Source organism: Mytilus californianus, unplaced genomic scaffold (genome assembly GCF_021869535.1).
Source record: "Mytilus californianus isolate M0D057914Y unplaced genomic scaffold, xbMytCali1.0.p SCAF_1, whole genome shotgun sequence".
Classification (NCBI taxonomy): Eukaryota; Metazoa; Mollusca; class Bivalvia; order Mytilida; family Mytilidae; genus Mytilus; species Mytilus californianus.
In genome coordinates this window covers 121,577,258-121,604,555 of record NW_026262581.1, presented here as the reverse complement: position 1 = coordinate 121,604,555, position 27,298 = coordinate 121,577,258, and the positions used below count along the sequence as shown (strand labels likewise).

At 30.7% G+C, this 27,298-nt stretch overlaps 2 protein-coding genes across 2 annotated transcripts in view; one reads left to right on the top strand and one right to left on the bottom strand.

Moving 5' to 3' along the window:
- LOC127711689 (WASH complex subunit 5-like) overlaps positions 1 to 1,637 on the top strand; it is a 41,135-nt gene extending 39,498 nt beyond the window's left edge. Inside the window, exons 25-27 of the mRNA XM_052217804.1 lie at positions 371 to 527; positions 838 to 925; positions 1,387 to 1,637. Coding sequence (XP_052073764.1) covers positions 371 to 527; positions 838 to 925; positions 1,387 to 1,452 — 311 coding nt within the window. The 3' untranslated portion in view covers positions 1,453 to 1,637. The remainder of the gene's footprint in view (positions 1 to 370; positions 528 to 837; positions 926 to 1,386) is intronic.
- A 3,206-nt stretch (positions 1,638 to 4,843) lies between these two features.
- Positions 4,844 to 21,498, bottom strand: LOC127712272 (mitochondrial enolase superfamily member 1-like). Its single transcript, XM_052218656.1, has 16 exons — positions 21,366 to 21,498; positions 18,631 to 18,733; positions 17,736 to 17,851; positions 16,729 to 16,815; positions 16,264 to 16,290; positions 15,967 to 16,007; positions 15,447 to 15,478; positions 14,775 to 14,813; positions 13,996 to 14,078; positions 12,960 to 12,994; positions 12,488 to 12,575; positions 10,413 to 10,547; positions 9,469 to 9,640; positions 8,445 to 8,544; positions 7,689 to 7,770; positions 4,844 to 7,137 (listed from the first exon to the last, which is right to left on the bottom strand). Exons 1-16 carry the CDS (start codon positions 21,450 to 21,452, stop codon positions 7,024 to 7,026), a joined length of 1,341 nt encoding a protein of 446 aa, XP_052074616.1. The 5' UTR covers positions 21,453 to 21,498; the 3' UTR covers positions 4,844 to 7,023.
- Between the last annotated feature and the right edge of the window lie 5,800 nt (positions 21,499 to 27,298).

The window sequence follows — 27,298 nt, the reverse complement described above, 5'->3', positions numbered from 1 at the left end:
AATCTGTTATATACAGTATGGTAGGAATGGGAGATTGATTTCGGTTATTTGCAAAATTTGTTAGGTTGTTTCATTCCACCTATGTACACATTTTAGAATAATGTTTTATGGGTTATAAGTTCATTGGAAATTTAATATCAGGATGTTTACCATTTATCCATAGTTTTAAGTTATTTGCCCTCAATTTGCCTGGCATAGCTTAAAAAAGAATTCCTCACAATCAGGGAAGACATTCATTACCTTTTAGTATAGACTTTTAAATTGTTAATAGAAAACTCCAATAAATATGGTCAATATTAAGCCATTGTACATTTGTCAAAATTTATGTTGATTTTTGATATCGTAATAATCTGTGTATTTGTAATTGTAGGTGGATTGACATGTAAGAAATTAACAGATCCTTTGGATGGTCCACCATTTGTGACTGGTTGTATAACATTGCTGAAACAGTTTCACTCAGAAAATACTGATTCATTCTTGGCATTACTGGGCCAGTATGTACGATCTACTGTCAGTATGCTTCCTAAGTAAGATCCTTCATTTATCTTATGGTTGCCTAATTTTCAATGTGATTCGATAGTAAATTTTCTATTGTATTTGTATTCATGCACATGTCTTTATTTTGTTGTGTGAAAGGCTTAAAAAAAGTACTGTATTCAGTTTTCAGATTTAGGGTTGAAGTTGTAAATTTATATTTTTTAAAGTAAAATTTTTTTGATAGTTATTTCGAGCTTATCAACATTAACATTTTTGTCTTTATTTTCTTTATTTTAATAATGAAAAGTTATAGTGTTCTTAAAGAATTTGAATATACTTTAAATTTGAATTATGTTTTAGTGTGAAGTCACCAGATTTGTCTCAGGATGCCTTGAATGTATTGGTATTCTTGGAGGATTTTATTTACTATAGTGGAATGTCTAGAAAGGTAAAACTGACTTTCTTGGTTTTTTCTGTTTTCCAGTGATATCAGCTTCAATATGAATTTATCACACTTGTTAATTGGGCATAGCCATTGTACTTAAGACATGAAGTGATCTTTAGCTGTTGGTAGTGTTTATCTTTATAGATATTTAATCTAAAGAAAAATATGTTACATAAAAAACAGTTAGTTAGGAGTTAACGAAATAAAAATCAGACAAGAAAACTTAAATGTTTTGAATTGAAATTTTCACCTTCAAGCTTGTTTACATAAAACAAGAAAAGTATGCTTTGCCTGCCCTTAGAACTATACATTTATTATAAAAAGTTATACATATAGATTCTCACTGATAAAGATATTCTTGAAGAAAGTACATGCTGCAGAATTACATAGTAAAGAATGGTAAACAAAATTAATAATTCAATGCAATACAAATGTATTACTGATTTTGATCTCCTCTGTTATAGGTGATAGAAGCTCAGGTACCACCATACTTGTTTGATGAATGTAAAACTCAGCTGGCACAGGGATGATGGACTGGTTCTGTTGTTTATATAATGTGACATTCCAAGGAAGTGTGACTGTTTCCAGATGTATTGAACTTACTGCAGACTGAATACATTACAAAATTGTTATTAACTGTTATCCAATGGTGCAATATATTTTTCTAACATTGTATTTAGCTTGTTGTTGATAATTATTATAAGATTTTTTTGTACATTCTTTGTTCTTTTTCTTCAGTTTTTGGCAATATTTTAAAAGATTCTGATTTCTTTATTAGACTGTTCCCTTCCTATTATGGGGAGTTTAGTGGGTATATTTTACATTGGAATCACTCTGTATGTCTTTCTGTGCAAATTTTAGCCTGGTTTTATAACTTGTGCCTCTAAGAATGTTATTGATACAGGATATTTTTCTAGCCCACCACCAGGGGATGATGTTAAAATCATGATAAGAGTCAGCAAGGTCAAGGTCTCAGCCCTATTTCAACTTTACATATGGCTTGTATATGACTATGTGTATTTGTAAACTTTTTTATATCTCAAAGGAGATTTGTAAAGGTTTCAATTTTTTTTTTATTTTCACGGAATTTACAGGGCAAAATAAGCTCTTGAAAGTTCTTTCCTCTTTTCATATTTGTAATTAATTGGTATGTTTTAACTGAACTAAATCTGTTACCTTGGAATTTGCAGGTCAATATTCCAACCTTAGTAGAAGATAAACCTCTGGTAATACCAAATGTTATTAATATTCTTCAACCCATTCAATTAAAAAGCTGGACACCACTTTTTACCTGCTGAAGGCAGAAGCCAGTCTAGTAACTACTTGACTCCGTCCATCCTTTCGTAGTTTTCTTGGCTTTGCTTAAAGGGAATGATTTAATATTTGGTCTGCAGCTTGATAATGTTGAGTTGTAGCGAGAAAGCAATTTTTTACATCTGTTGTGTTGCCACTTCCTATTCAGTCTGATTAAAACTAGCCCCCACTATCCACTTGCGTTTGCAGTCTGATTAAAACCAGCCCCCACTATCCACAACTCAAGTGGATAGCGGGGGCTGGTTTTAATCAGACTGCTTCCTGTTTGCCGTAGTTTGAATTTTTACAACACTCAGTGTTGAAGGAAAATTTATTGTCAAAAGTTTTCTTGGCATCTATGAAAGGGTTTGATTCAATGATTGGTCTGCAGCTTTATAATATTGATTTGTAGCAAGTAAATTTTTTTACATCTGCCATGTATCTACTTCCTGCTTGCCGGTAGTTTGAAATTTTACAACACTCATTGTACGAGGAAAATTTTCATCAAAGTTTTCTTGGCTCTTATTAAAGTGAATGATTTTAATATTTGGTATAGGAATGATCAGTTATGCTGCAGTATACAAGTAACCTCAATCAATTGCATGCAGTGATGCAGGTCTAGACCCGATATTGGTCTTGGTTTTTGTCGAGCCTGCGACTTTTGTCGCAAAAGCGAGACATAGCGACATTCTGTCGGCGTTGGCGGCGTCCACAAATATTTACTCTGTGGTTAACGTTTTTTGAAATTTTAATAACTTTCTTAAACTATCCTGCATTTCAACCAAACTTGGACAGAAGCTTGTTTATGATTATAAGATAGTATCCAGAAGTAAATTTTGTAAAAAAAAAAATCCTGTTTATCCGTATTTTACTCATAAATGGACTTAGTTTTTCTGCCAGTTAACATTACATTCACTCTGTGGTTAAAGTTTTTCAAATTTTAATAACTTTCTTAAACTATCTTAGATTTGCACCAAACTTGGACAGAAGCTTGTTTATAATCAAAAGATAGTATCCAGAAAAAAATTTTGTTTAAAAAAAATCCTGTTTATCCATATTTTACTCATATATGGACTTAGTTTTTCTGCCAGTTAACATAACATTCACTCTGTGGTTAAAAGTTTTTCAAATTTTAATAACTTTCTTAAACTATCCTGGATTTGTACCACACTTGGACAGAAGCTTGTTTGTGAATATAAGATAGTATTCAAAAGTAAATTTTGTTAAAAAAAAATCCTGTTTATCCGTATTTTACTTATAAATGGACTTAGTTTTTCTGCCAGTTAACATTACATTCACTCTGTGGTTAAAGCTTTCAAAATTTTAATAACTTTCTTAAACTATCCTGGATTTGTACCAAACTTGGACAGAAGCTTGTTTATGATCAAAAGCTAGTATCTAGAAGGAAATTTTGTAAAAATTTATTTCCTGTTTTTCTGTATATTACTTATAAATGGACTTAGTTTTATTCCAGTTAACATTACGTACAGTCTGCAGTTAAAAGTTTTTAAAACATTTATTAGATTCATCAACCTTCTTGGATTTTTACCAAACTTGAACAGAACTTCTTACAATCAAAAGATAGTATCTAGAGGAAAATTTTTAATAATTTTTTCCCCATTTTTGTTGAGCCTGCGACTAACAGCATAAGTAGGCGAGACACTGGGTTCTGCGGAACCCTTGTGATTTTTTTTGGTAAATACCAGTAGTTTAGTTTATATGTTTAAAGTTTGTGATTATGTCAGTTTAAATTGAACCACTAATGATTAGCCCATGTTATTGGATTTTCAGTTGTACAAGCATTTGCACATCTACTATCCATGGATATTATTCAGTGCCACCCACTCAGTCATGGTCTATTTTGCAAAGTTTACATGTTTAAGTTTTGGATTAGGTCTGTTTAATGATAAAACAATGATATTTGCTATGCAGTTGTATTAGCATTTGCATGTCTCATTTCCATAGAGATTATATGGCCCAGCCCCCTCAGTCATGGTATTGCATATATATCATATTAAAGTTTGTGTTTAGGTCAGTTTAAAGGGATAAGTCAATGGTATTTGGTATGCAGTTGTATTAGCATTGGCATTTCTTATTCAGTGGGGTCAAAATTTTTGATTAGGTCAGTTTAAAAGTTGTATGAGCATCAGCACATTTCATTTACAAGGAAATTATGTGGCCCTGTCCCCTTAGTCATGGTCCTTTGGAATCTTTTGCATAGTATACTATTCTTTTAATTCTGTGATTAGTATATAAGAATAAGATGTGATATGATGCCAATTAGACAACTCTCCACCAGAAGCCAAATGACATAGAAATAAGCAACTATAGGTAACTGTACGGCCTTCAACAATGAGCAAAACCCATACCACACAGCACGCTATAAAAGGCCTCCAAATGACAAATGTGAAACAATTCAAAAGAGGAAACTAACAGCCTGATTTATGTACACAACAATAAACAATTATGATATACAGCAACAAATGACAACTACAGAATTACAGGTTGCTGACTTGGGACAGGCACATACAGAATTTGGCAGGGTTTTTTCTTTTTTTCTGTCCAGTAGTTCAAAGAAAATCATTCAACCTTCAAATCTTAATTCAATACATGAAAACTTAAGACCAGTAAATATAGAAAGTTTTATTTCAATAAACATAAAATGTTCCTTATAAAAATAAATGGCAAATGACTGTCAACAATCATTAAACATGAGAATTATTTGTATAATATCTTGGATTTTAGTTTTATCTGAAAAATACAATAAAAAAAAATGCCTATTATTATTTCATCACACTACTGATGGCTTTATCTAAACCATATTCCTAGCTCTACTTTAAACATTCATAATAATCTATATCTATTCTTACAGTAAGAGGTATTTTTAATTAACACTGTCTATGTAATAATTCAGACATTATAACAAAACAAAATATTAATGATGTAATGTTTTAAGTAGTGCAACAAAGCACTGCATACTTAATTTTTAGAGATGTATTTAAAAAAGTCAAATTTTCAATGACATATTCATCTCCGATTAAAAAAAAATGAATATATTGTTTCACCTCATATTTTTTTTACTTTAAATTCAATTATATTGCAAAAAGATGAAAATGGTTAAACTCATTGACAACCTATGAAAAAGGAATTTAAATTTTGAGTAAAACTGTGCATACACCTTTAATTTAAATGAAAAGATTCCTCAAAAGAAAAAGTGTCAATACAAAAACAGTCAAATGAATATACTTTAATAAAAGTAGGAAATATGTCCAAAACAATTAATCAACAACTATAAAAGCATACACTAACACATGAACACCTTTTACTGAATAAACACTGTATGTAGTTACAACGTAGTATTCATAAACTGCCTGCAAACATCTTTGTTACTGAACATTAGTTCATACCTTCCAACTTTTCAAAATCTCTATGGGGGATTTTAAGTGCAAGAGGACCTAATGCTCCTCTTATATTGTCATAAGTGTTCTTAATCTACTACTATATTGTTTGAATGAGTATATATGTGCTTAAATACCCTTTTAACTCATTTGAATGCCTGTTTTGAGGTCTGCAGATTATATAATAAAGAATTTCAAAATTCAGGTCAACATCTCTCATGGGAGATATCCCCCATAAATCAGGATAATTGGCAGGTCTGTTAGTTTCTGGATTTTCAGTCTAGTTTCTTGATGTTTTAATTTCTTAAATAATATGTCATTAAAAGAATCTACCGTAAGTATTCTCTAAATTTATATTTATATCTTCATCTTTCTTAAACATAAATTCTATTTCCGTTTAATACGTTTTCTGATTAGTACAATATTAAATAGAAAAAATAATGGAGCATGTAAAATGTCCATTGGAGTATAATGTAAATTTTGTACTTTAAGTAGCAAGCTCAGATCTGTAGAAAAATATGCAGGTTACAAAAAATAAGAAAATATGTAGCATACAAAAACAGCAGGATTTCATTTTATATAGCACATATTCAAATATATTTGAAAACGAAAATTTTATATGAAAATCTTTTAAGCGTGTTATGTTAACAAGTTCATTAGAGTTAAGTTTTAGTAAATAAACTGAAAATATATACAAATCCAACACAATCTCACAAATGATTTCTCCTTTCCCTTGCACTACATACACTTATCACTTGAGCATGACTTTATTTGAATACGCAAGCTGTAATTGGGTACAATTTTTTTAGTTGACGGCACTGCAAAGTGTGCAAACTGTCAATCAATTAACAGTTAATGTTCACAGATCTTCCATACTCAAATTGTGTTCTACTTAGAAATGTGATGTTAGACCCTTATATTACATGAAATATAGGAATTACCACTAATTTAGTTGCAAAGTAGACAGAGATTTTCATAAAGAATTATAATTGAAATAAGCATACCATTTTGCACTTTATTTAACAGTCAATCACAGGAACAATAAATTTATGACAGATCTGTTAACATCATCAAAATCTCATGTAAAATAAATGATGTAACTAGCAGAAATATTTGGTTAAAAAAAAATATTTTAGCAATTTTTCAGTTAGGACTAGAAAAGCAGCTTCCAATCCAGTCTTTGTGTAGTGCTAAGGAAAATAAAATTAAAATTTTTATAAAGATTGGTCAACTATTACTAAAATTATTGTGAAACAGACATATGTGACAATAATTCTCAATACCCTTAAACAATTGCAAAATATTGCAGATCATGTAAGGTTAAACATTATTTTTCAATGAAATTCTAATAATCTAGTAATGAATACAACTCCAATGACAACAGCCAATGGTTACTTTTTTTCTGTAAATTTACACATCAGGTTCAAATGTACCATCAGCAAACATTCTTTGCCATTCACTGCCACATGGGTATTCAAACTGTTTAATTGTTCCTTCTTTAATACCAACCAAATAACCTGGAACCTGAAAATACAATATAACATAAATTAAAAAACCCAAGCTCCAAGAACAGCAAATGGGCCATGACACTTATTTGTTAAAATTTTGCATAAAATTTTGGCATGTTGAACTTCAACTGAAATGTAAAAAAAGCAAAAAAAAAAGCATTCAACTGTTGTATTTCCTTACTTATAAATGTTATGATATTTTTGCATGGATAAAACAGTATTGTATTTTCAGTTGGTGTCTATAAAACTTTTACTGATGCTAATGTCTGTTTCCTTAGATCTGCTTTGTGTAGCCAGATAAACTCAATTTGTGACAGTTAAACCAACATTTTACAAAGACCAAGCATAATATACAATAGTAAATTTGTAGTTTGCTTAGTAACTCAATGCAAAGTTATACTGGTACTTTACAATCTTCAAAATCAGATGAAAAGTTAAAGCAATAAGTTGCCATTTCTCCTTGTTTATCTTTGATCTGCTTCAAAATACATGTATATTTATCCAATGGCCTTAGTCCTAGGTGTTTTCATTTGATGTGCAGCATATTAATGGAATAAATAAACTTACAGTAGGTACAACATAATTGCCATTTTTTATTGCAACTGGAGCTTCCATGTGTTCATGTAAGTGGTCAGCAAATTCTATCATTCTGTAAAAACATCGTTTCCATAAATCAAGTATATAACAAGTATGATTTCATAGTTATATTCATGACAACCAAGACAGTCAATGTAGAAAAGGTCAGATTTTGCACTTTATTTCTTTTTCCTTTTCTTGATAGATGAACAAGATTTTTTTAAAATAATTCATTTATCTCATGACATATATATTAATATAAATATGATATATTATATCTTAACTGTGCATGATTCAACAAACAAAGGTTTGTTACAAAGGATAAAAAAAGTTAAGGAGTTGGTAGAAAATTAATTGTCTCCCCTTGACTGTGTTTCATTATTTCTTTGTTGCCCATCAAAAACCATGTTGACATAAAGTCTTGTGATCAGGAGAATTAGAGTAAAAAGCTTTGACCAGCAGTGGTGACATTTGTTTCCAGACAACATACCACTTTGTGCCAATAAAAGAACAGAGCAGGAGAATGAGTTTGACCAATGAATTTAATAATAACAATTCATTTATGTTTGGAAAAAAATGAGGTTGATCACAGGCATTGGATTGAATATCAACGACTGTCAGTCAATTTAGATTGTTAAGACCCTTTTTAAAATTGTACCTAGTATTTATCATACCGATGAATTGCACAGTTGAATCATTTTAAAATTGTTCATTTTGGTTTTCCTTTTTTTAATATTTCATACAAACCTGTTTTCTAAAGAGCAACCAGCTGATATGAAGTCAAATATGGATAAGTGTTGTACTAGTTCACACAGACCTACACCACCAGCATGGGGACAAACTGGAACTGAAATCATAATTTAATAATAAATTTATAAGCAAAAAAAATGTGGTTACTGGTAATTGATTTTGGCATGATATTTTACGGATATGAGGACTAGTTAAAATCACTTATGAATCTATCCACCACTAAATAATAAAAATGTCCACTTAATCTGAACAATAATGTCATATTTTACTATTGTATAGGAAGAAGAGAAGAAATTTGTCAAATTAATTATTCCTTTTCTAAATCTGACCTTTTATTATAAATTTACATCACTTAAAATCTTAAAATTTATATTGTATTGAAATGGATAGTGTAAGTTAGAGATTTATAAACCTTTTTAATTAATTCTTAGAAAAGAAACTTTTAAAAGAAAGCAAGCTTAGATATTGGTTTGTATGAAAACAGTTGGGTTTGTTAAATTAAGGCTAATGTAATGTCATATCTCATCATGAAATTTCCCATGAGGCTCAAATGATTAGAAAAATTGTCATTTTCCTGTCTAGATAAAAAACAAAGCAGATTTTTATACGACCGCAAATAAAGCATAGTGTATTGCACAAAAGCAAAAAATTGAATATAGATTCAAATCATGTAACCAATTCTAAGTTCTTTGACTACAGTTATTCTGTGTCAGAAACCTATTATGTGTCAAATATTTAATTACAATCCAAATTCAGACCTGTATCAAGCGTGAATATTGTGTCCATTTTTGCCCCAACTGTTCAGGGTTGGACCTCTGCGTTCATATCCAGCTGTGCTCAGTGAAGCATTTTATTTACTTTTGAAATAAAAATATTTGTCTGAAATAACAGTAGTATTCATTATCAATGCAACACATCAGTAATAATATCAAATACCAGATGACTGTAACTGGTCCTAGATCAGTTCAGATTTGTTAAAAAAAACAGTCCCTTTTACTTTAACCCCTCAAACTATACTAACTGTTATATTTTGCTGCCATTAAAATAACTGCCAAACATTCATTTACTCCACCCAATCTACAGGCATCAATCTGACAATACTGCATGGCATTGGCCTTCAGAAATTGTTTAAACATTACTCTGTTGTGACAATGTTCTCCTGTTGCCACAGCAATACCAACAGACTTCAAACCCTAAAACAAAGAATAAATATTATAATAAGAATCAATAGTACAAATGTATTTTTAAACTACTTTATTGCTACTGTTCTACAAAATCGAGTAAGCAAATTGAACTTTTTGCCAACCAGGCTTTAAAAATATGAAATATGTCATGTCACTAACTTAACGCAGTATCATAAAGACCACTTACCTGTCCAATATATTCATAATCATATCTTTGTTTAACCTATTTTTATTTTACTTTAATATCATGTATGAAAATTATCTTTTAATAATTCTGCTCATTTTGGGCCCCATGATCGGCAAATAAAGTATTTGTTTGTTTCCATGAAAGTTTCAGCTCACCTCAGCAATAGCAAAATGGCCTGTAGCATCATTATGGTTAGTTAACTTTATTAACAATGGTTGAATAGACTTATACTTCAATACCTCTGTGTGGTCCATCATATTACCTTGGTTTCATAATAACCTATACTTACCTTAGTAGTAACCAATCATCATCTGGATTTGTGGTATTTAAAGATTTCATGGCATCCAGTGTCCAGTGGTCTATTTTGAGACTGCCTAGGTTCATGATACAACAGAGGAATCTATATGTGAGTTCCTCTGAAAATACATGATTTCTTCTTACCTCAGCAGTACAAGCACATTTCATAAAATCTTGAGGATTTTAGGGTTTCTCTATTCACAATAATTTATGCTTACCTCAGCAATAGCAGCATGGCCCATAACATCATCAGGGCTAGCTGAGTTGGTTCCTCCAGTTTCAATAATTTAGGCTTACCTCAGCAATAGCAGCATGGCCCATAATATCATCTGGATTTGTGGGTTCCTCAATCCATAATGGTTTATATGGGGCTAACTTTTTCATCCAATCAATAGATTCCTGAACCTCCCATTTCTGATTAGCATCCACCATCTAATAATATACAAACTTGTGATAATAAAATTTCAGAATATGGTGCTAACAAGGAGTAAATTCTGTTGAGAGGAGAATACATGAAATTTTTGCACTTATTTTTTTCTTATTTCACAATTGCAAAAAACATATAAATATTTTCATAAGGTAAAATTTATATAATAATGGCATTTTGTAATGCAAATAATACCCCTTCCATTAGTCATCTCAAGTTGTTATCAACAATTTGCTGTACCCATATAATAACTATCATTATATGTGTTTTATTTTGAAATAACAACTACAACCAATGATATCATGCAACATCTACAGGTTAATAATTACATTCACCATCAGTAATCTTTTATTCCCCATCAACCCTGCAAACTGTTACCTATTTCATATTTTGCAAACTCTTTTATACTTTTTTGATTGCTGAGTTATTTTCTATCTATTCTGCGTTGTTTATAATTGTAATGGGATGTCCACAACTTATACTTCATACCAAAGGGGGATTTCTGTGGAATTTGAAAAAACCCTCCAGAAATATGCACTTATATCTCCAAAAAGGATTTAGTTCTAAACGATAAAAAAAAAACCACATCAAACTGCTTTAACGTAAAAAATCTTAAATCAAAAAAATTTGTAAGGGTTCCGCAGAACCCAGTGTCTCGCCTACTTTTGCTGTTAATCGCAGGCTCAACAAAAATGAGATGAGGAAAAAATTTAATAAAAATATTCCTAAGATACAATTTTTTTATTGTAAGAAGCTTCTGTCCAAGTTTGGTAAAAATCCAGGACAGTTTATGAATCTAATAAATGTTTTAAAAATTTAACTGCAGACTGTATGTAATGTTAACCAAGTCCATTTATAAGTAAAATATGGATAAACAAGTACAAAATTTTAATAAAAATTTCCTTCTAGATACTAGCTTTTGATCATAAACAAACTTCTGTCCATGTTTGGTACAAATCCAGGATAGTTTAAGAAAGTTATTAAAATTTTTAAAACTTTAACCACAGAGTGAATTTAATGTTTCCTGGCAGAAAAACCAAGTCCATTTATAAGTAAAATATGGAAAAACAGGATTTTTTTTTTTTAAATTTACTTCTGGATACTATCTTATGATCATAAACAAGCTTCTGTCCAAGTTTGGTAGAAATCCAGGATAGTTTAAGAAAGTTATTAAAATTTCAAAAACTTTAACCACAGAGTGAATATTTGTGGACGCTGCTGCCGCCGACGCAATGTAGGATCGCTATGTCTCGCTTTTTTCGACAAAAGTCGAAAGGCTCGACAACCAGACACCAAAACACAAAAAAGGCCAATCAAAAGCATTTAACAAAAGATACATTGAAATACAAACAAAAATGCTCCATGCAATATGATCTCTAAATGTACATCAATCAAATTGTTACATGTATACATTCAATTGCAATTAAATATATTCAATAATGGGTACAAGTATTTAGTTCACATGGTTATTTTATACTAGGTTGACTTGTATCTACCAGTACATAGAGGTAGTTTTGTATCTAGGTAAATTGTACAGCGAGACATTTCATATATTTCATAAAATTTACTTCAAGACATTTTGAATCTTTCTACAATTTGTCCAAATTAGTGATATAATGGACTTGAGTACATATAGATTCAGAATTTAATTTCTATGTGGCTTGATAAAACTAAACAATGAGAAAGTGAATGCTGATTAAAACAAATTGAAATAATGACACCTTTGCCATAAGTATTCGGTAACCAGGACATTGATGTAAAAACACATCACATGGTATAGCATGCTCACATATTACATATTATTATATACAGGTTGAATCCAAATTTCAAGAAGATCTTGCTTCATAGTTCCTGACAAAAATGTGACCAAAACTTTATGGGGGGATGTACAGATAGAATGATAGATGGTGGGGTGTACTTCAATACAATTTATTTTTAATCTTACCCATAATCTATCATATCCAATTGTTTCTCTGAAGATTTTGGCCCTTCTGATATCATCTTCAACATCTGCCCCAACTTTCATTTTAAATCTTAAAGTAATCAAACTAATCGATGTCAACATTTAAAATTCTGCAAAATGTAAAGGATTTTATAAAAATTCCTATCTTAATTTTTTTGTTTGTTCATTTAACTACACATGAAATATCTATAACAAACCATACATGCTTATCTGCACATGCAATATCTATAATAAACCATACATGCTTATCTGCAGTCAGCTGCACATGCACAATCTATGGTCAAATTCATATATTTACTATTCATATGCACTATCTACAGTCAACCACACATCTTTTACATGTTATGATCAAGTACACATATTCTGGTAAAATTAACATAAACAGTACTAATTTTCCGATACCAGATGAACAGTAAACCATACATAATACAAACTTAAAACATAGCCATCTTACCTTTCCATACCTTTACTGATTGCTTCACTTGCCAACTAAAACAGAAAATATCAAGTTAATTTCAAGCAATCTTTTTCATTTTTTTGAAAAAAATCTATTTAGATATTTCAGATTCATTCAGTTCAAATCATCTGAAAGTTTCAATTTCAACCTCCAAATAAAATCAGTAAAATCATAGTAATAAATGTTACTGATTAAAAATTGGACATATTTCAATGTATACTGATAATTAAATCTTGCTTAGACCAATGATTATGATTTGATTTTGATTTTTGGTGTTTTGAAGCCACTTTTAAGCAACGCTTTTGGGCTATTTCTTGGCGGCCAGTTTTTATTGGTGGAGGAAGCCGGAGTGCCCGGAGAAAACCACCGACCTTCGATAGGAAAACTGACAATCCTAGTCAATTAAGATTGGAGTCTAGTGCACCCGCACGAGCGGGGTTCGAACTCACAACCTCAGTGTTGACTGGCTAGTGATTACAGTAGTAACTACTTAGACCACTCGGCCACCGAGGCCCCTCCAATGATTATGAAATTTTTGTGCAACATAAGTATGATAAAACTTTTCTTCTTTATACTTATGTTACATAAAAATTTCAGAAACATTGACCCAAGCAAGATTTAATTAGTAGAAGACATTGAAATGTGTCGGAAGTATTTCATCATTAAAGCTAATTACTTTTAAAGCAATAACCCAAAATAATAAAAATTAAATGAGCTTTTCATCATGAAAAAAAATGTTGTTTGAATTTTTTTTAATTTGTAAAAGCTAATTTAAACTATCATCACTTGTGTAGAAAAATGTAATTTTATAAATGAAAAGTTCTGTATGTCCAATTTTGTAAAAAAAAAATAGCAGGATTTTTGTCAAAGTACCCATATGTTTAAGAAATTGTGTGATAAGCTTGGACAGTAAAATAAAAATAAACATACAATGGTATACCATAATACCCCTGATCTTTGACAGTCATACATAAATTTAAACTCTCTTGTTTTTGAAAGAAAAGCAAAGAGGAATGATAGAATAAAAATATACCTTTCTGATTTTATCATCTGGATAAAATAACCAACCACATGATGTTGTGTAAGCTGGGAAGCCTTTACTTTTTAGTTCAGCCTCTAAATTAACAGAATTACCAGATTTATTATATTATAAATGTAGGGGGAAATAACAATTAGACTAATTTCACAAATTGTAGGCATATTACGTATTTCATTTGAAAGGTATACAAAAAATAATATACTGTATATTGAGATATTTTCAAAAAAACTTTTTCCTACAGTCACTTAATTTAAACAAAGTCTATTATCTGTTGTTTATGGCAGAAAAGTCTCTGTGCATGAAGTTACATGTTTCGCAGGAATATAAAGAAAAATTAGGCATCACAAATTGAAGCCTAAATGGGTATCATTTCATTTTATATATGAATGTCTATTTTGTATAAACCTGTATTTTTTCAGTTTGATATTGTTATACTTATATTCTAGTCTTGCACAAAAAACATAACTTATCTTTCAATTATATGATAAGTTGATACAAAATTTAACAGGAAATCAATCCTGATTTGTGATCAAAGAATATCATGATCTTTGACATGCAGTATGGGTTCCTTACAGTCTGGGCTAAAACTGAGCATTAAAACTCAATCATGTAACATTCATGCATTGCTGTCACTTTAAATAATCTTTCGATTATGTTACCCTAATCTTGGCCTGATGTTTTAACTTCATATATCAAAGATAAAAGGGAGTTGGAGTCATCCAGGAAAAGGATATATATATGCTATCTACTTTTTCCTGTGAAAATTAAATTACCTCTTTCATCTTTACCAGCTTTTCTTGATTTAAGAAGTTCTGAAAGTATATAAAACTTATCATACACTCCTGAAATATAACTACAAGTCAACATTAAAATCTGTCACCTTCGATCAGCTAACATTTGAAAATGTTTTTTTTTGGGGGGGGGGGGGGGGGGGCATGACAAAAAATTTAAGGATTGTAGTTTTAGGGGCGTTTTGCTTCCATGTTTTTGTTTTCTCCAGAAATAGTGTCATATTTCTACTCTGAAATTTGAAATATATATCTCAACAATAATGTTAAAAATCTTTAAAGATACCAACCTTCTATTGATAAATTTTATGATCAATATCAAAATTTCCTTTGCCTATAGTTCTAAAAATTGTTTCAATACTTACATCCACTTTATTTGAACTTTGATGGATAGTTGTCTCACTGGCAATCATACCTCATCTCCTTATTTTTATATTTACATTGTTCAAAAGAAACTTAAAAATAAAACTTATCATGACAAACTAGCGTAAGATTCAAATTTTGTGTGTTTTTTTTATTTCTTTATCCATGCATAAACAAAAGTTCTACCTAAGCTAATGATTGAGTGATTACTGTTTAACAAATGTCCTGTGGTAAATATTTCATGCATGTTCGGGACAATCTAAGCTTATGATATAAAAATAAATCTCATCTTACCTATGGCTTCTGCTTTTGTTAATGCATCATCCCTGAAAAAGGAAAGCTAATTCAAATGTAACAGCAGAATTGAAAACGTACAAGTTACTTCAAAATTTGAATAGAAAGAGACGTGTGGAAATTTCTATCCAACAGCAATTTTACAATATAAGTTGAAAATTGGACAAGTACAAACACCATATGGTCTATTCTTAATCTCCCCAAATCAAGAAAAAAATGTATGGATACCAACAGAAGAGACTGAAGATGTGACATCAATGTTAATTTCTGTAAATGAAAAAAAAAGAGATAAAAGAGACAGTGACAATTGCTAAGATTCCTGACTTTAGACAGACACTTAAATATGCATTTTCAAAAAGTTTTGTATGTAATTAATCTAACCTCCCCTCTTAATTTTCTGGAGCCTGTATTTGCTAAAATGGATATTTGACTTTTGAGGCTCAAAGTATCTATAATTACAGTATCACTGACATTTAGGAAACTAAGGTGTTATTTTATGACAGACCTTAAGAACACTTACATGTATCTGAAATCAATAACAGAAACAAGTTCCTCTGGTTCCTGTCAAAATAAACATGAAATTGGTGATGACTACCTCCATCTCAATGGTATACTTTTCATTATATTGAAATGAAAACATTTTGTCTTCTTTCTTGAAGAAATTTTTTTTTTTTTTTTTATATCATTCCTTTTGGCATAACTTTAAAAAAAAAACTCAAGAGAAATGAAATAAGGTTCTGTTACTCTTGTGTAATTAAACTGCTTTGTGAGTAAGTTAAAAACAAGTCACATATAAAACACTGTATGTATACATTACCATATCCACTAAAAGTTTCCACAGTGGCTGAAAAAGAAATATTTACACATAAAAATTTGACCAGGCTTTAGAACAAAGCTTTTGTATTATGATTAAACACTAATAAATTAAAAAAATATAACAAATGTTAAATGAAGAAGAAAAGGAGGCTTAATTATTAAAATATGATGTTTTGATGATGGAAAAAACATAATGATTTCTGTTATGGACAACATGATTTGTAAAGTAATGGTGGTCATCTTAGATTTTTGGGAAATAGAAAGGATATAGAGAAGATATACATGAGTAAAATATCATGCAATGCAACAAATCTGCATCATTTGACAAATGGAGCTGCCAGATACAATCTAAAAAGATCAATTTTTATAACAGTACAATAATTGTGCAAAAAATGAGAGACTTTGGGGGTATACCTAGATGAGACAGTATCATAACAACACAAAATTAATTGACATCTACACTTACCTTTCCTTCCATTTTGGCCCATAAGTCCCATAATGCATTTATAATGGCTGCTGTAGCTAGATGTGTTACACCCTTTTCTGGTCCTAACTGAAATTGTAAAAATGTGACTTTTTATAATAAGGTAGGTGACTTTTATTTTTCGATCAATTTGCTCCTAAAATGAAACCAAATTATAATATTAGTCAGCACCAATCAGTGGATGGTAGCTTTATAAAATGACAAGAAATATCAAATTTTGAAGACTGTTTTATATATCACATAGAATTTACAATTCCAATTAATTGGTTTTTAACCTTTATAACATGAGAGCAAGAAAGAACAATAAACATGAACTGATACATTTTTGAATGATAGTAATTATAGAATAACTAATCGAAGAATTCAAATAGAGAAAAATATTCAACGAGTAACCAAACAACACATTAATTCACGAATGCGCGTAGCGCATGAGTTAATTATCAGTGTTGTTCGGTCACGAGTTGAATATTTTTCGATATTTGAATTCTTTGATTAGTTATTCTATAAATATTCAACTCGTGACCGAACAACACTGATAATTATTTGGTTTGGAAGTTTGGCTGTACATGTAGAAAACTTAACTACAATGGGGATATCACATCCTCATTTTTATGGTACTTTGTAATGTTGTTTATAGAGTCCATAATTTTAGATACAATCCAAGTAAACTTATCAATCCTTTAGATAAACTTATTGTAAAAGGTTATCAATTTAACACTGTAAAAAGATCTTAAAATATTGTTGTTATTGGTACTAACATTGATTTTGTTATTAATAAACTAAAATAACTAAATATGTATTCCTAGTATGCAGTTATAAACACTTACACTTACTTATTAACCTTTCATAAAGTGTTTGTTCAGGTTATTAAATGCAAAGAAAGTATATAATATCTTTTACATAAAAACTAAATATTGACTCATTTCTTTATTAAGTTGTCAATCGGAAACAGGCTTTTAATTTGTTTTTTAGAATATCTCTTGACCTACCCATCTGATTTGATCTTCACTGCATAAGGACTGCCAGTATTTTCCAAAATTTCCAAAAATATCAACTAATTTTTGTCCAACCACCAGCTTCCTGAAGGCTTCAATTGCACAACACACTAAAAATATATTAATTTACTATTTTATCCTCCTTGTGACAGAAAGTTTGTTTTTTTAAAGTACATTTTTCTAATTTGGACTGTTGTCACCATCTATTCCAGATGTCCATAATTTGTATCAAAACGTTGTTCTGTTTGCAATAGTTTCTACTTGCTAATTAAACATTCAACAAGTCATTTCAAAAAAATTTATACATACATTTAAGACTATTTCATCATGGTCATGAATTTCATAACTGGTTTTGTCAAACAATGCCATTATAATATAAATTATCAAGAAAAACATGACTTTTAGGATTCAGTATAACTCACTTAAAAGTATGCCTTTCTAATATCACCTTCTAACAAAGTAACTTAGTGAGCCTATTTTTAATAATTTCAAAGATGTGCCATCAATACCGAGTTCAAATATGTCCAAGTGGAGCTAAACCTGTTTTCAATGGTTCTTAACAATGATAGAATGATAAATTATTGAACATAAAAACTCTAAATTTACCAAATCTCTGGAAACTAGAAGAGATGAATGAAAGGATTGATTGATATGTTGACATGTCATGCTCAAGATCATCCTGAGTCTCAATCATAAGAATAATGAATCTTATCAAAGATCTGCTATCAACACTACACTCCACACAGACAAATCCACTGACAAAGTTTCTGAAACTTATGATACTATGATTAAATGTTTACTGAGAACATCCATGGTAAAAAATAATCATGATCAAATATTTACTGAGAACATCCATGGTAAAAAATAATCATGATTAAATAACTTGTACCTATTTGTGTTCCTCTGCCGTTCAGAAAGGTATTTCCATTTCCTTGCAACTTTGAGTCTGTCTTCAAAATGACATATGCACATGAATAATCTGGTGCTGTATGCTGCAATGAAAGAAAACAATTGTGTATACTTGATGTGTAAGTTCTTCTATTGAATTTTTTTTTTCACTCCACTCAAATGATCTTCAGCTAAATGACCTATTTTATTACTAATAAATAAAAGTTTGTCTAAAATATGTCCAAAATTTATGATAAAAGAGATGATTTTTCATTTCCTATTGTTAATTATCCATTTTTAGATGGTGACATTCCCTTGTCGCCATCTTATGGTGTTTATATATCTCAACTTGTTCGATTCGCTCGTGTATGTAACAACGTATTTGATTTCAACGAAAGAAATCTCTGTATTACTGAAAAATTATCACACCAGGGTTTTTCGATATCACAAACTAGTCAAAACATTTACTAAATTTTATCATCGGTACAAGGACATCATTCGTAAATATAAATCAACATGCAGACATCTTATACGTTCAGGTATTTCACATCCAATATTTTATGGTAATATTCTTTACAAAGCACAAAAATGTCGGCATTCACCTCAAAAGCTAACCAAACCTTTAAACAGACTTATTCGGAAAGGATATAGTTACAATACTGTTGTCAAGTCATTAAGGATTGCATATTTTGGTATTAATATTGATTCACTCATAGGGTCTTTGAATCAGAAATAAACACATTTATTCTAAAACCAGTTGTTGGCATGATACGGGTTATGTTCTTCTCATATATTTTATGATGGTATGATACTAAACCCCTAACGGGAGGGATTGTACTTGATTTTCATATGATGAAGACATAATCTTTCAATCAGTTTAATTGAGGTTTGGAGCTGGCATGTCAGTAACTGCTAGTAGTCCTTTGTTCATTTATGTATCATTGTCATTTTGCTGAGTTTCTTTTGTTACCTATTCTGACATCGGACTCGGACTTCTTTTAAACTGAGTTTTACTGTGGGTATTGCTATGTGTTTCTCACAAAACATGTTTAACCCCGCCGCATTTTTGTGCCTGTCCCAAGTCAGGAGCCTCTGGCCTTTGTTAGTCTTGTATGTTTTTTTTAATTTTAGTTCATTTATATGTTTTGGAGTTTAGTGAGACGTCCATTTTTTACTGAACTAGCACACTTTTTTTTTTAGGGGCCAGCTGAGGACCACCTCCAGGTGCGGGATTTTCTCACTGCATTGAAGATCCATTGGTGGCCTTCGGCTGTTGTCTGCTCTTTGGTCGGGTTGTTGTCTCTTTGACATATTCCCCATTTCCATTCTCAATTTTATCAATATGTCTACATTATACATTGTTCAAGTCAGCAAAAAATATTATTGTGGTAGTAGAACTTTGTATATTTTCACTTTCATTAAATGCTCTTATTTCTTCCAGCTACTGATTTAATTAATTAAATTCTACTTACAACATTAAACACTTTTTGTATTAAAACAGAAAATAAGAATAAGTGCACATTCACTTGCCATTGAAACTGGGAGATACAGTAAACCAAAAACTTTAGCAACGGAAAGATTCTGCAAATCTTGTGGAGATAAAGTAAAAGATGAAGTGCACTTCCTTTTATATCGTCCCCTATACAAAAACCTTCGAGAGAAGTTTAGAATTTTCCAAAATTTGATTAAAGATGATGATATCAAATCAGCAATATATTTACTTATTCCAAATAATTTGGCTAATGCTTTTGAAGTTCATAATAACCCTTGGTGTCAGTTGGTCTACCATAAGTACTATACAAAAATAAAAATAGACTTGTAGTTACATATATATAGCATATCATTCATTGTCATTAATTTTTTGTTATGCATAATTATGTTTTATTAATATTATTTGTCATGTTGTATATGTCATTATAAAAATAAGGAGATGTGGTATGATTGCCAATGAGACAACTATTCACCCAAGCTCAAATGAAGAGGATGTAAGCAATTATAGGCAACCGTACGGCCTTCAACAATGAGAAAAACCCATACCATATAGTCAGCTATAAAAAACCCCAACATGAAAAATACGTCATGTATGTTGTACACTTAGATTATGCAATGTCATATTTATTTTATGTGTTTTATCCAATAAAATATTTGAATTTGAATTTGAAATGTGCTGTCTGTTGTGTTCATTTTGTTGTCCTGAATGTGCATGACATAATTGCCACTGTACGTTAAGCAAGCTACAATCAATCAATCATGTTTTGTCTTGGTTGTGTTGATAACATTTCATTATTTGTTTTTTTTTATGTCAATCTGAGAAAGTCTCTGTAGCCTGCTTGCCTTGAGGCAAGGATTTGCAGGAGGTTGTGGGTTCAAAAATAGTCTAGGTCAAAACAAAGACTTGAAAATTGGTATTTGCTAGTTCTTGCAAGCATGCAGCATTTAGGAATTAGTGTTAAGATTTTTATGCTTGGAGCCGGAATATTAGTCAATCTGGATAGGGTGAAATGTCATCCTACAGATAATAATCTTGTTAACATTTATGATTTATGAATAAAATCAAGCTGAAGAAAGTTGGCCTACTACATAGCAATGTTCATACTTATACAGTTAAAAAGCATCATTATGGTCTTGTCTTGGTGCATGAAATATTTGCAGCTGGACGTTAAACACCAATCCATCCATCAAATGGCTACTATTTGATTTAAGCATCAGTTTTGACAAGTATAAAGACCGACTAACCATTGCATCAGAGCCATCTTTCTCTAATGAAGTTGGAAATCGAATGTCTTTCACAATTAAATCAGTTATCTTAGTCGGCAAGCTCATTTTTTTATGATAAAATTTTAGCCGGTTGGTCTGGTCCGTCCTGTATATTAACCCCGTATCAATACTTACTCTCGTACCCTTTCAGTAAAATACTTCCCTTTGATTAACTGTATCATTATGATCACTAAACTGTCAAAAGACTCTTTCGTAGTAATTTTTTAATCATCCCAAAATGCTAATTAAACACGGGATCATGTGTTACAGTTTAAAATTGACAGAGTTACGCCAACGTTCGTATAATTTATGTTCTTTCGCCCTTTTTCAAGTTCGCCCTATTCATTCACCTCAGATTGCCGCCCCGAAAAGGCCGAGTTTTATAGCTGTTATTTCAGTTGATCTCAGTTGGGAGTCTGGACAACCAGTGTAATTAGATATCAAGTCATTGGAAGATATATTATACAGGTGATATGTTCAATAGATAAGAATCTGCGGCTCTTTTCACAAAAAATGTTAAGAGTAAAAATACTCGTAAAGTCATACACATTTCAGTATAACTTACGATCGATTTTAATCGTAAGATTTTTTGTGAAAAGAGTCACAGTATCTGTGACTGAATCTTGTTTGAACTTGTGTTTTGTTATCCATTAAATTAGAGTTATCTCTCTTTGTACACCAGACTGACTCTCTACTCCAATCTGGTTGTTGTGTATTGTGTCATGTTATCCATTAAATTAGAGTTATCTCTCTTTGTACCAGACTTACTCTCTACTCCAATCTGGTTGTTGTGTATTGTGTCATTAATAATTATTATCTGTTAGATACTTTGTTGAAAATAGATGTAAATATGTGTAAATCAATTGCCTACTTCGATTCGTCCAACTCTGGTTGACTAGAGTTATAAAATCAGTGTTCATGCGCATGTGCGCACCCTTCCCGAATTGAAGTGAAAACTCTTCTCGAGTTGACTCTCAAAATGGTGGCTATAAATACGGCAGCAGTTGTTAATTTTCTTTTTATTGACGTCGATAATAAACAATTTTATGTTCAAATTTGTAAATTTATTATATTAAAGAACTTCTATCATTTATTCATTTCCAGTTCTTACCAGGTCATTTTATTCATTTTAAGTAATGAGAATGGATTGGCGTAATATATTCACATCTTACTCTTCGTAACTCAAAATCAAGAAAATATCTTTTTTTCTCTGCTCTATAAACATCACCGAAGGTATTTACACACGAAAAATATTTATTTAATGCCAAAAAAACAACAAAAAACTAAATTTCAATAACAGCCCCTTTCTCCAGTTGTATTTTGTAAAATTTTGGTTATTTAGGTCTTTCCACTTTTCTGTGGAAAGACCTATTGTATTTGTTCTGATTATTATTTTTTTCTTTCGCCAAATTTTTTTATCGCGTAAAATTTTTGTTTCGCAATATGTCACTAAGATATTTCTTCTATAGTATCATACAGTTTATGCGCTTTTTATTTTCACCCATTCTAAGCCGAACAATTTTCTTTGTAAGAGTTATCTCCCTATTCACTGTTTATCAAGTGTGTGCATCTACTTCGTAACAAAAAAAGATATTGACAAAATTCTTTTTCTAAATTGTTCGTTAATCCTCAGGAAATTTTGGCTAATTTGGATCGAAGCGATTCGATGAAATTTAAAAGGAGTTATCGACCTTTACCAAATAAATTTGTTGGTATGTTTTTTTAACTCATAAACCATTAACTGTATAACCCTGGAATCTTTTTATTTGAGATCCCTAGGTCCTAACTTAGAAAATGAGGTCAAGGTCAAAGGTCAAGGTCAAGTTCTCAATTTTGACTTTTCCTTGTTTTTGCATTTTCTCAAACACTTTTAAAGATATATATGAAACAACAAGTGCAAAATGTTTGCTTTATTGTAATGAAGATATGTTACATTTGGTCTGAAACAATCTAATGCATCTTATAGGAGTAAGTGCCCCTGAAATGTCCAATTATAAGGTTAATTGATTATTACTTCAACTTGGTTCATTATAAAGCCATATGACCTTTTACAAAAGGTTGGATGACATATGACCTTGAAAAATGACAACCGGGAGTGACCTTGAGAAAACCGGAAGTAGCCATTTTTGCACTTTTTTCATGGAAAAGTACTCGGAATCCATATATTTTGTAATTTTAATACATTAACTTATCACTGAAGACTAGAAATGACTTTCGATAAACCGGAAGTGGCCAATTATCTCCTGGTTTACAAGCAAAAGTATATAGAAACTATATATTTTTGGAATCAATGTGAAAGAAACTATTATATGAGACTGGAAGTGACATTTACTTCACCAGAAGTAGCTAATTATCTCCCTTATTTCACTCAGAAATATATAGAAACCACTTATTTATTGCATCAGTGTGAAGAAACTGACGATAAGATGCCAATTTTAACTTTGAGTAAACACGAACTAGCTTCTTTTCAATTTAAAAATTGCTGTGGAAAGACCTTCAATTGTTCTCTGAACAATTGGTTTTTAATTGTATCATACTTTTCTTTGCTAGAGCTGCTTGACGCCATTTTGAAACTCTACTAAACCTGCCCCTACCCAGGGTTGATGTCTAGTTAACTAGGGTAGGTTCAAAAGGTCAAACTTGGGGGTTCAATTGTCAGTCGAGTAAACTCGACAGACTCTACTAACCTGAGTTGGACGAATTGAAGTAGGCCAATGTTAGTGCATAATTTATTTAGTTGCTGTTTCATCGATGTATACTCCACAATTCTTTTTAAATATATTTACAATAATACCCTATTTCTGAAATAATACTTTGGGGTTTATATAAGCTTTAACTGGATTATATTAACTTTTTATCTCATTTTTTCTGTTGATTATACTAACCTCAGACTTTGGAGAACTTTTTCAAATTGGACTAATTGGTAATCTTTGGACAATAAGACAAGATCATTTACTTCTAGATTATATTATACATATTGCTTGTTTGTTTGTTTCAATAAGAATAGATAAACATTAAGTTTAGTGGTTAGCCTTTTGTTACAAATTTTTAAATTGTAACAATAAAAAAAATAAAATTTGTATGCTTTCTTGTATGATCAAAGAAGCCAATACTTGTGAAGTTCAGTAATAGTTTTCAGTTCAGTTATTAATTAAAATTGTTCACCTAGGATCTTTTCTTCAGTAGAAGTAGTAGGTATGCACCTTTATTACTAGCTGCTTTGTCAGCTGGTACAAACACAAAGTGCTTCCTGTGAGTGTTTGGTTTGTTTTTCAACCATTATACAGTTAATGAGTTTTAGTAGAACAACTTTGTATAAAGTTGCCATCAAATTGTAAAATATGATAATCAACCCAAATTCATACATTTTTGTCATACATAAGGATGCTTTTAATCCAGCAGCAAATGTATAATATTTGTTTAAAGCTTTGTATATCAGAAGGTAAAAGAGCTGGATAATTCATACCTTGCATACAGATGCCTTATGATCTTAAGTTCCCATCTGGCATATGTCCATTGTCTTTGATCTTATTTTCCTGGTTTAGTGACTTAACAAACTGTATTTTTTTAAGTGCACAATCATTTTTCGAGTAATTATGAGCAGAGACACATACACTTCTATATATATATTATCTCTGTAATGAGTAATAGGACAACTTTCTTTGGTATATATAACTCATTGCAATGAATACATGCCTGCCAAATAAAGTTAGTCTGACCTTGATCTCACTCCTAGGTTCAGTGACCAACATTATGTTGTATGTTGAGGTCTGTTATACTGTAAGTTATACAGTAGAATGCTATTTTGTGTATAGAGTATTGGTAATTTGCACATAATCTTTTGATTGGGTTCATCTATCCTTTACCTCAATTTCATAGTTCCTGGTCAATATTGAATGATTGTAAGGTTTCCATGTCCTTTTGAGGAGGTTTATCTCCCTATGACCCCATGTAAATTAGCCATTAGTCATAAGTTTTTGTGATTACATCAGTTTTTTGGATAATGTAAGTTAAAGGTCAACAATGCTTTGATGTTAAGTTATGTTTTTTTCAGATACTGTATAATGAGGATGATGATGGCTTGGTATTAAATATCCAGTTGCAAAAATCTTAAATTAAAACTTTTAAAAATGTTATTGTTATTAAACTAGAGGATCTAAAGAACCTGTAAGGCTCACATTGCATTTTTGCATAGAATTGATACAATATTAATGCAATCAGAATATATCCAATCACTTCTGGCAAAGTTAAAATACAAAAGGTAAAAATCATAATTCAAGGGCACTAACTCCTTTAAAGACTCCACTTATCATTTCTGCTGTGTGACATTGTTTAGAAATTATCCTGCTGTTAATTTTTTTTTTTTTTTTAGTTTCATTTTAGTTTCCACCAAAAACACCAAAAATGGGTAAAAATCAGCATTCAAAGGCAATAACTTCTACAAGGAGTTGAATGACAATTTCAGCCATATTGACATTAATAAGGTCTTGTTCTGCTGATTATTTTTGATAATTACAGTTTCTCTGTATCAAATATAGTTCCTCCCACCCAGAAAAAAAAAAACAGACCAAAAAAAAAAACACACACAAATATGGGTAAAAATCATCATTCATTCAAGGGCAATAACTAGAAGTTGGCTGGCTATTTCGGACATGTTGAATTATTTGTAGGTCTTGCCCAGATGATAACTTTTGCTTATAAGCACAGTTGGTCTCTAAAATTAGTTTCTTGAAAAAAACCACAAGAGACTCCTTCAAACCTGATTCGCTTACTTTTGTTTATAGTTTCTACCTATCTCTTATAGTTTTTGAGATAATAGGCAAAATCTTGAAATAAGTAAAAAGTAGTTAAAGAAGACCAATAACCTCTTTAAGGACTCATCCAATGATTTCAGTCAATTTTAGCATTTTGAAGATTTTTTATTGGTGATAATATTTGCTGTTCACAGTTTCTAACTATCTGTTTTAGTTTTCGAGATAACAGGCAGAAGGCATTTCATTCTTTTAAGAGGCTAAATTGACAATTTCTATCAAACTGATTTATTTGTAGATCCTATTTTGGTGATAATTTTGCATTTTACAATTTTTCTCTATATATTATAGTTTCTGCAAAATACACAAAAAATGGTTACATTGTCTTTTAAGGGCAATTACTCCTACAATGTGTCAATTGATGATTTCAGCCATTATTCACATAACAATTTTGCTGTGATCAAGTTCTTACTATCTCTATACAAAATTGTACCAAAAACACAAAAATATGTAAAATTGTCTTTCAAGGGCAATAACTCATATAAGTTATCATTGACAATATCGGCCATGCTGACTTATTAGTAGATCTTATTTTGATAATTGTTTTATGGCTTAAAAATTCACTTTTTCTGCTACAGTTTCTACATCAACAAAAATTGGATTGTCTGATTTTTCTGAAAATTCCATAGGATATAGACCTTGACCTGCTGATTATTTTACCCATGTCAGATTGCTCAAACTGCTTTAGTTTTTGAGATATAAGTCAAAACCTGCATTTTACCCCTATGTTTTATTTTTGGAAACAGAGGCTAAAATTGTTAATGGATCAAATCCCTGGACACAAATTTTGAACTCAATTCCCCAAGGAACAAAGTTTAGTTTCATTTTGCCTGGTTGTTTCAAAGGAGAATTATTTTTAAAAAGTTTATGACAATAGATGGATAGAAGGATACTGAAGGTAATAGCTCTAATGACTTTTTATGGCAATTTTGTTCAATAAGGCAGAAAGTAGATCTTGACATTTTGAACATTTCTGTTCCTGTCAGATTTTCTTTATCCTATTTAATGATTTATAAGATAAACTTGCATTTTATTTTACCCCTATTTTCTTTTTTTTTTAAGTCTTGTCGCCCATGTTGGTTGGTATCAGACATATTTTTA

What these genes read in the sequence shown, in the direction of transcription:
- LOC127712272 (XM_052218656.1), bottom strand. Translation starts at nt 21,452, where the DNA reads ATGAGCTTGCCGACTAAGATAACTGATTTAATTGTGAAAGACATTCGA. An exon ending in GGAAACTTTTAGTGGATATG is followed by an intron (nt 16,008 to 16,263) that starts GTAATGTATACA and finishes TTATTTTGACAG; the next exon opens with GAACCAGAGGAACTTGTTTC. An exon ending in CAGATGATAAAATCAGAAAG is followed by an intron (nt 12,995 to 13,995) that starts GTATATTTTTAT and finishes TTTCTGTTTTAG; the next exon opens with TTGGCAAGTGAAGCAATCAG.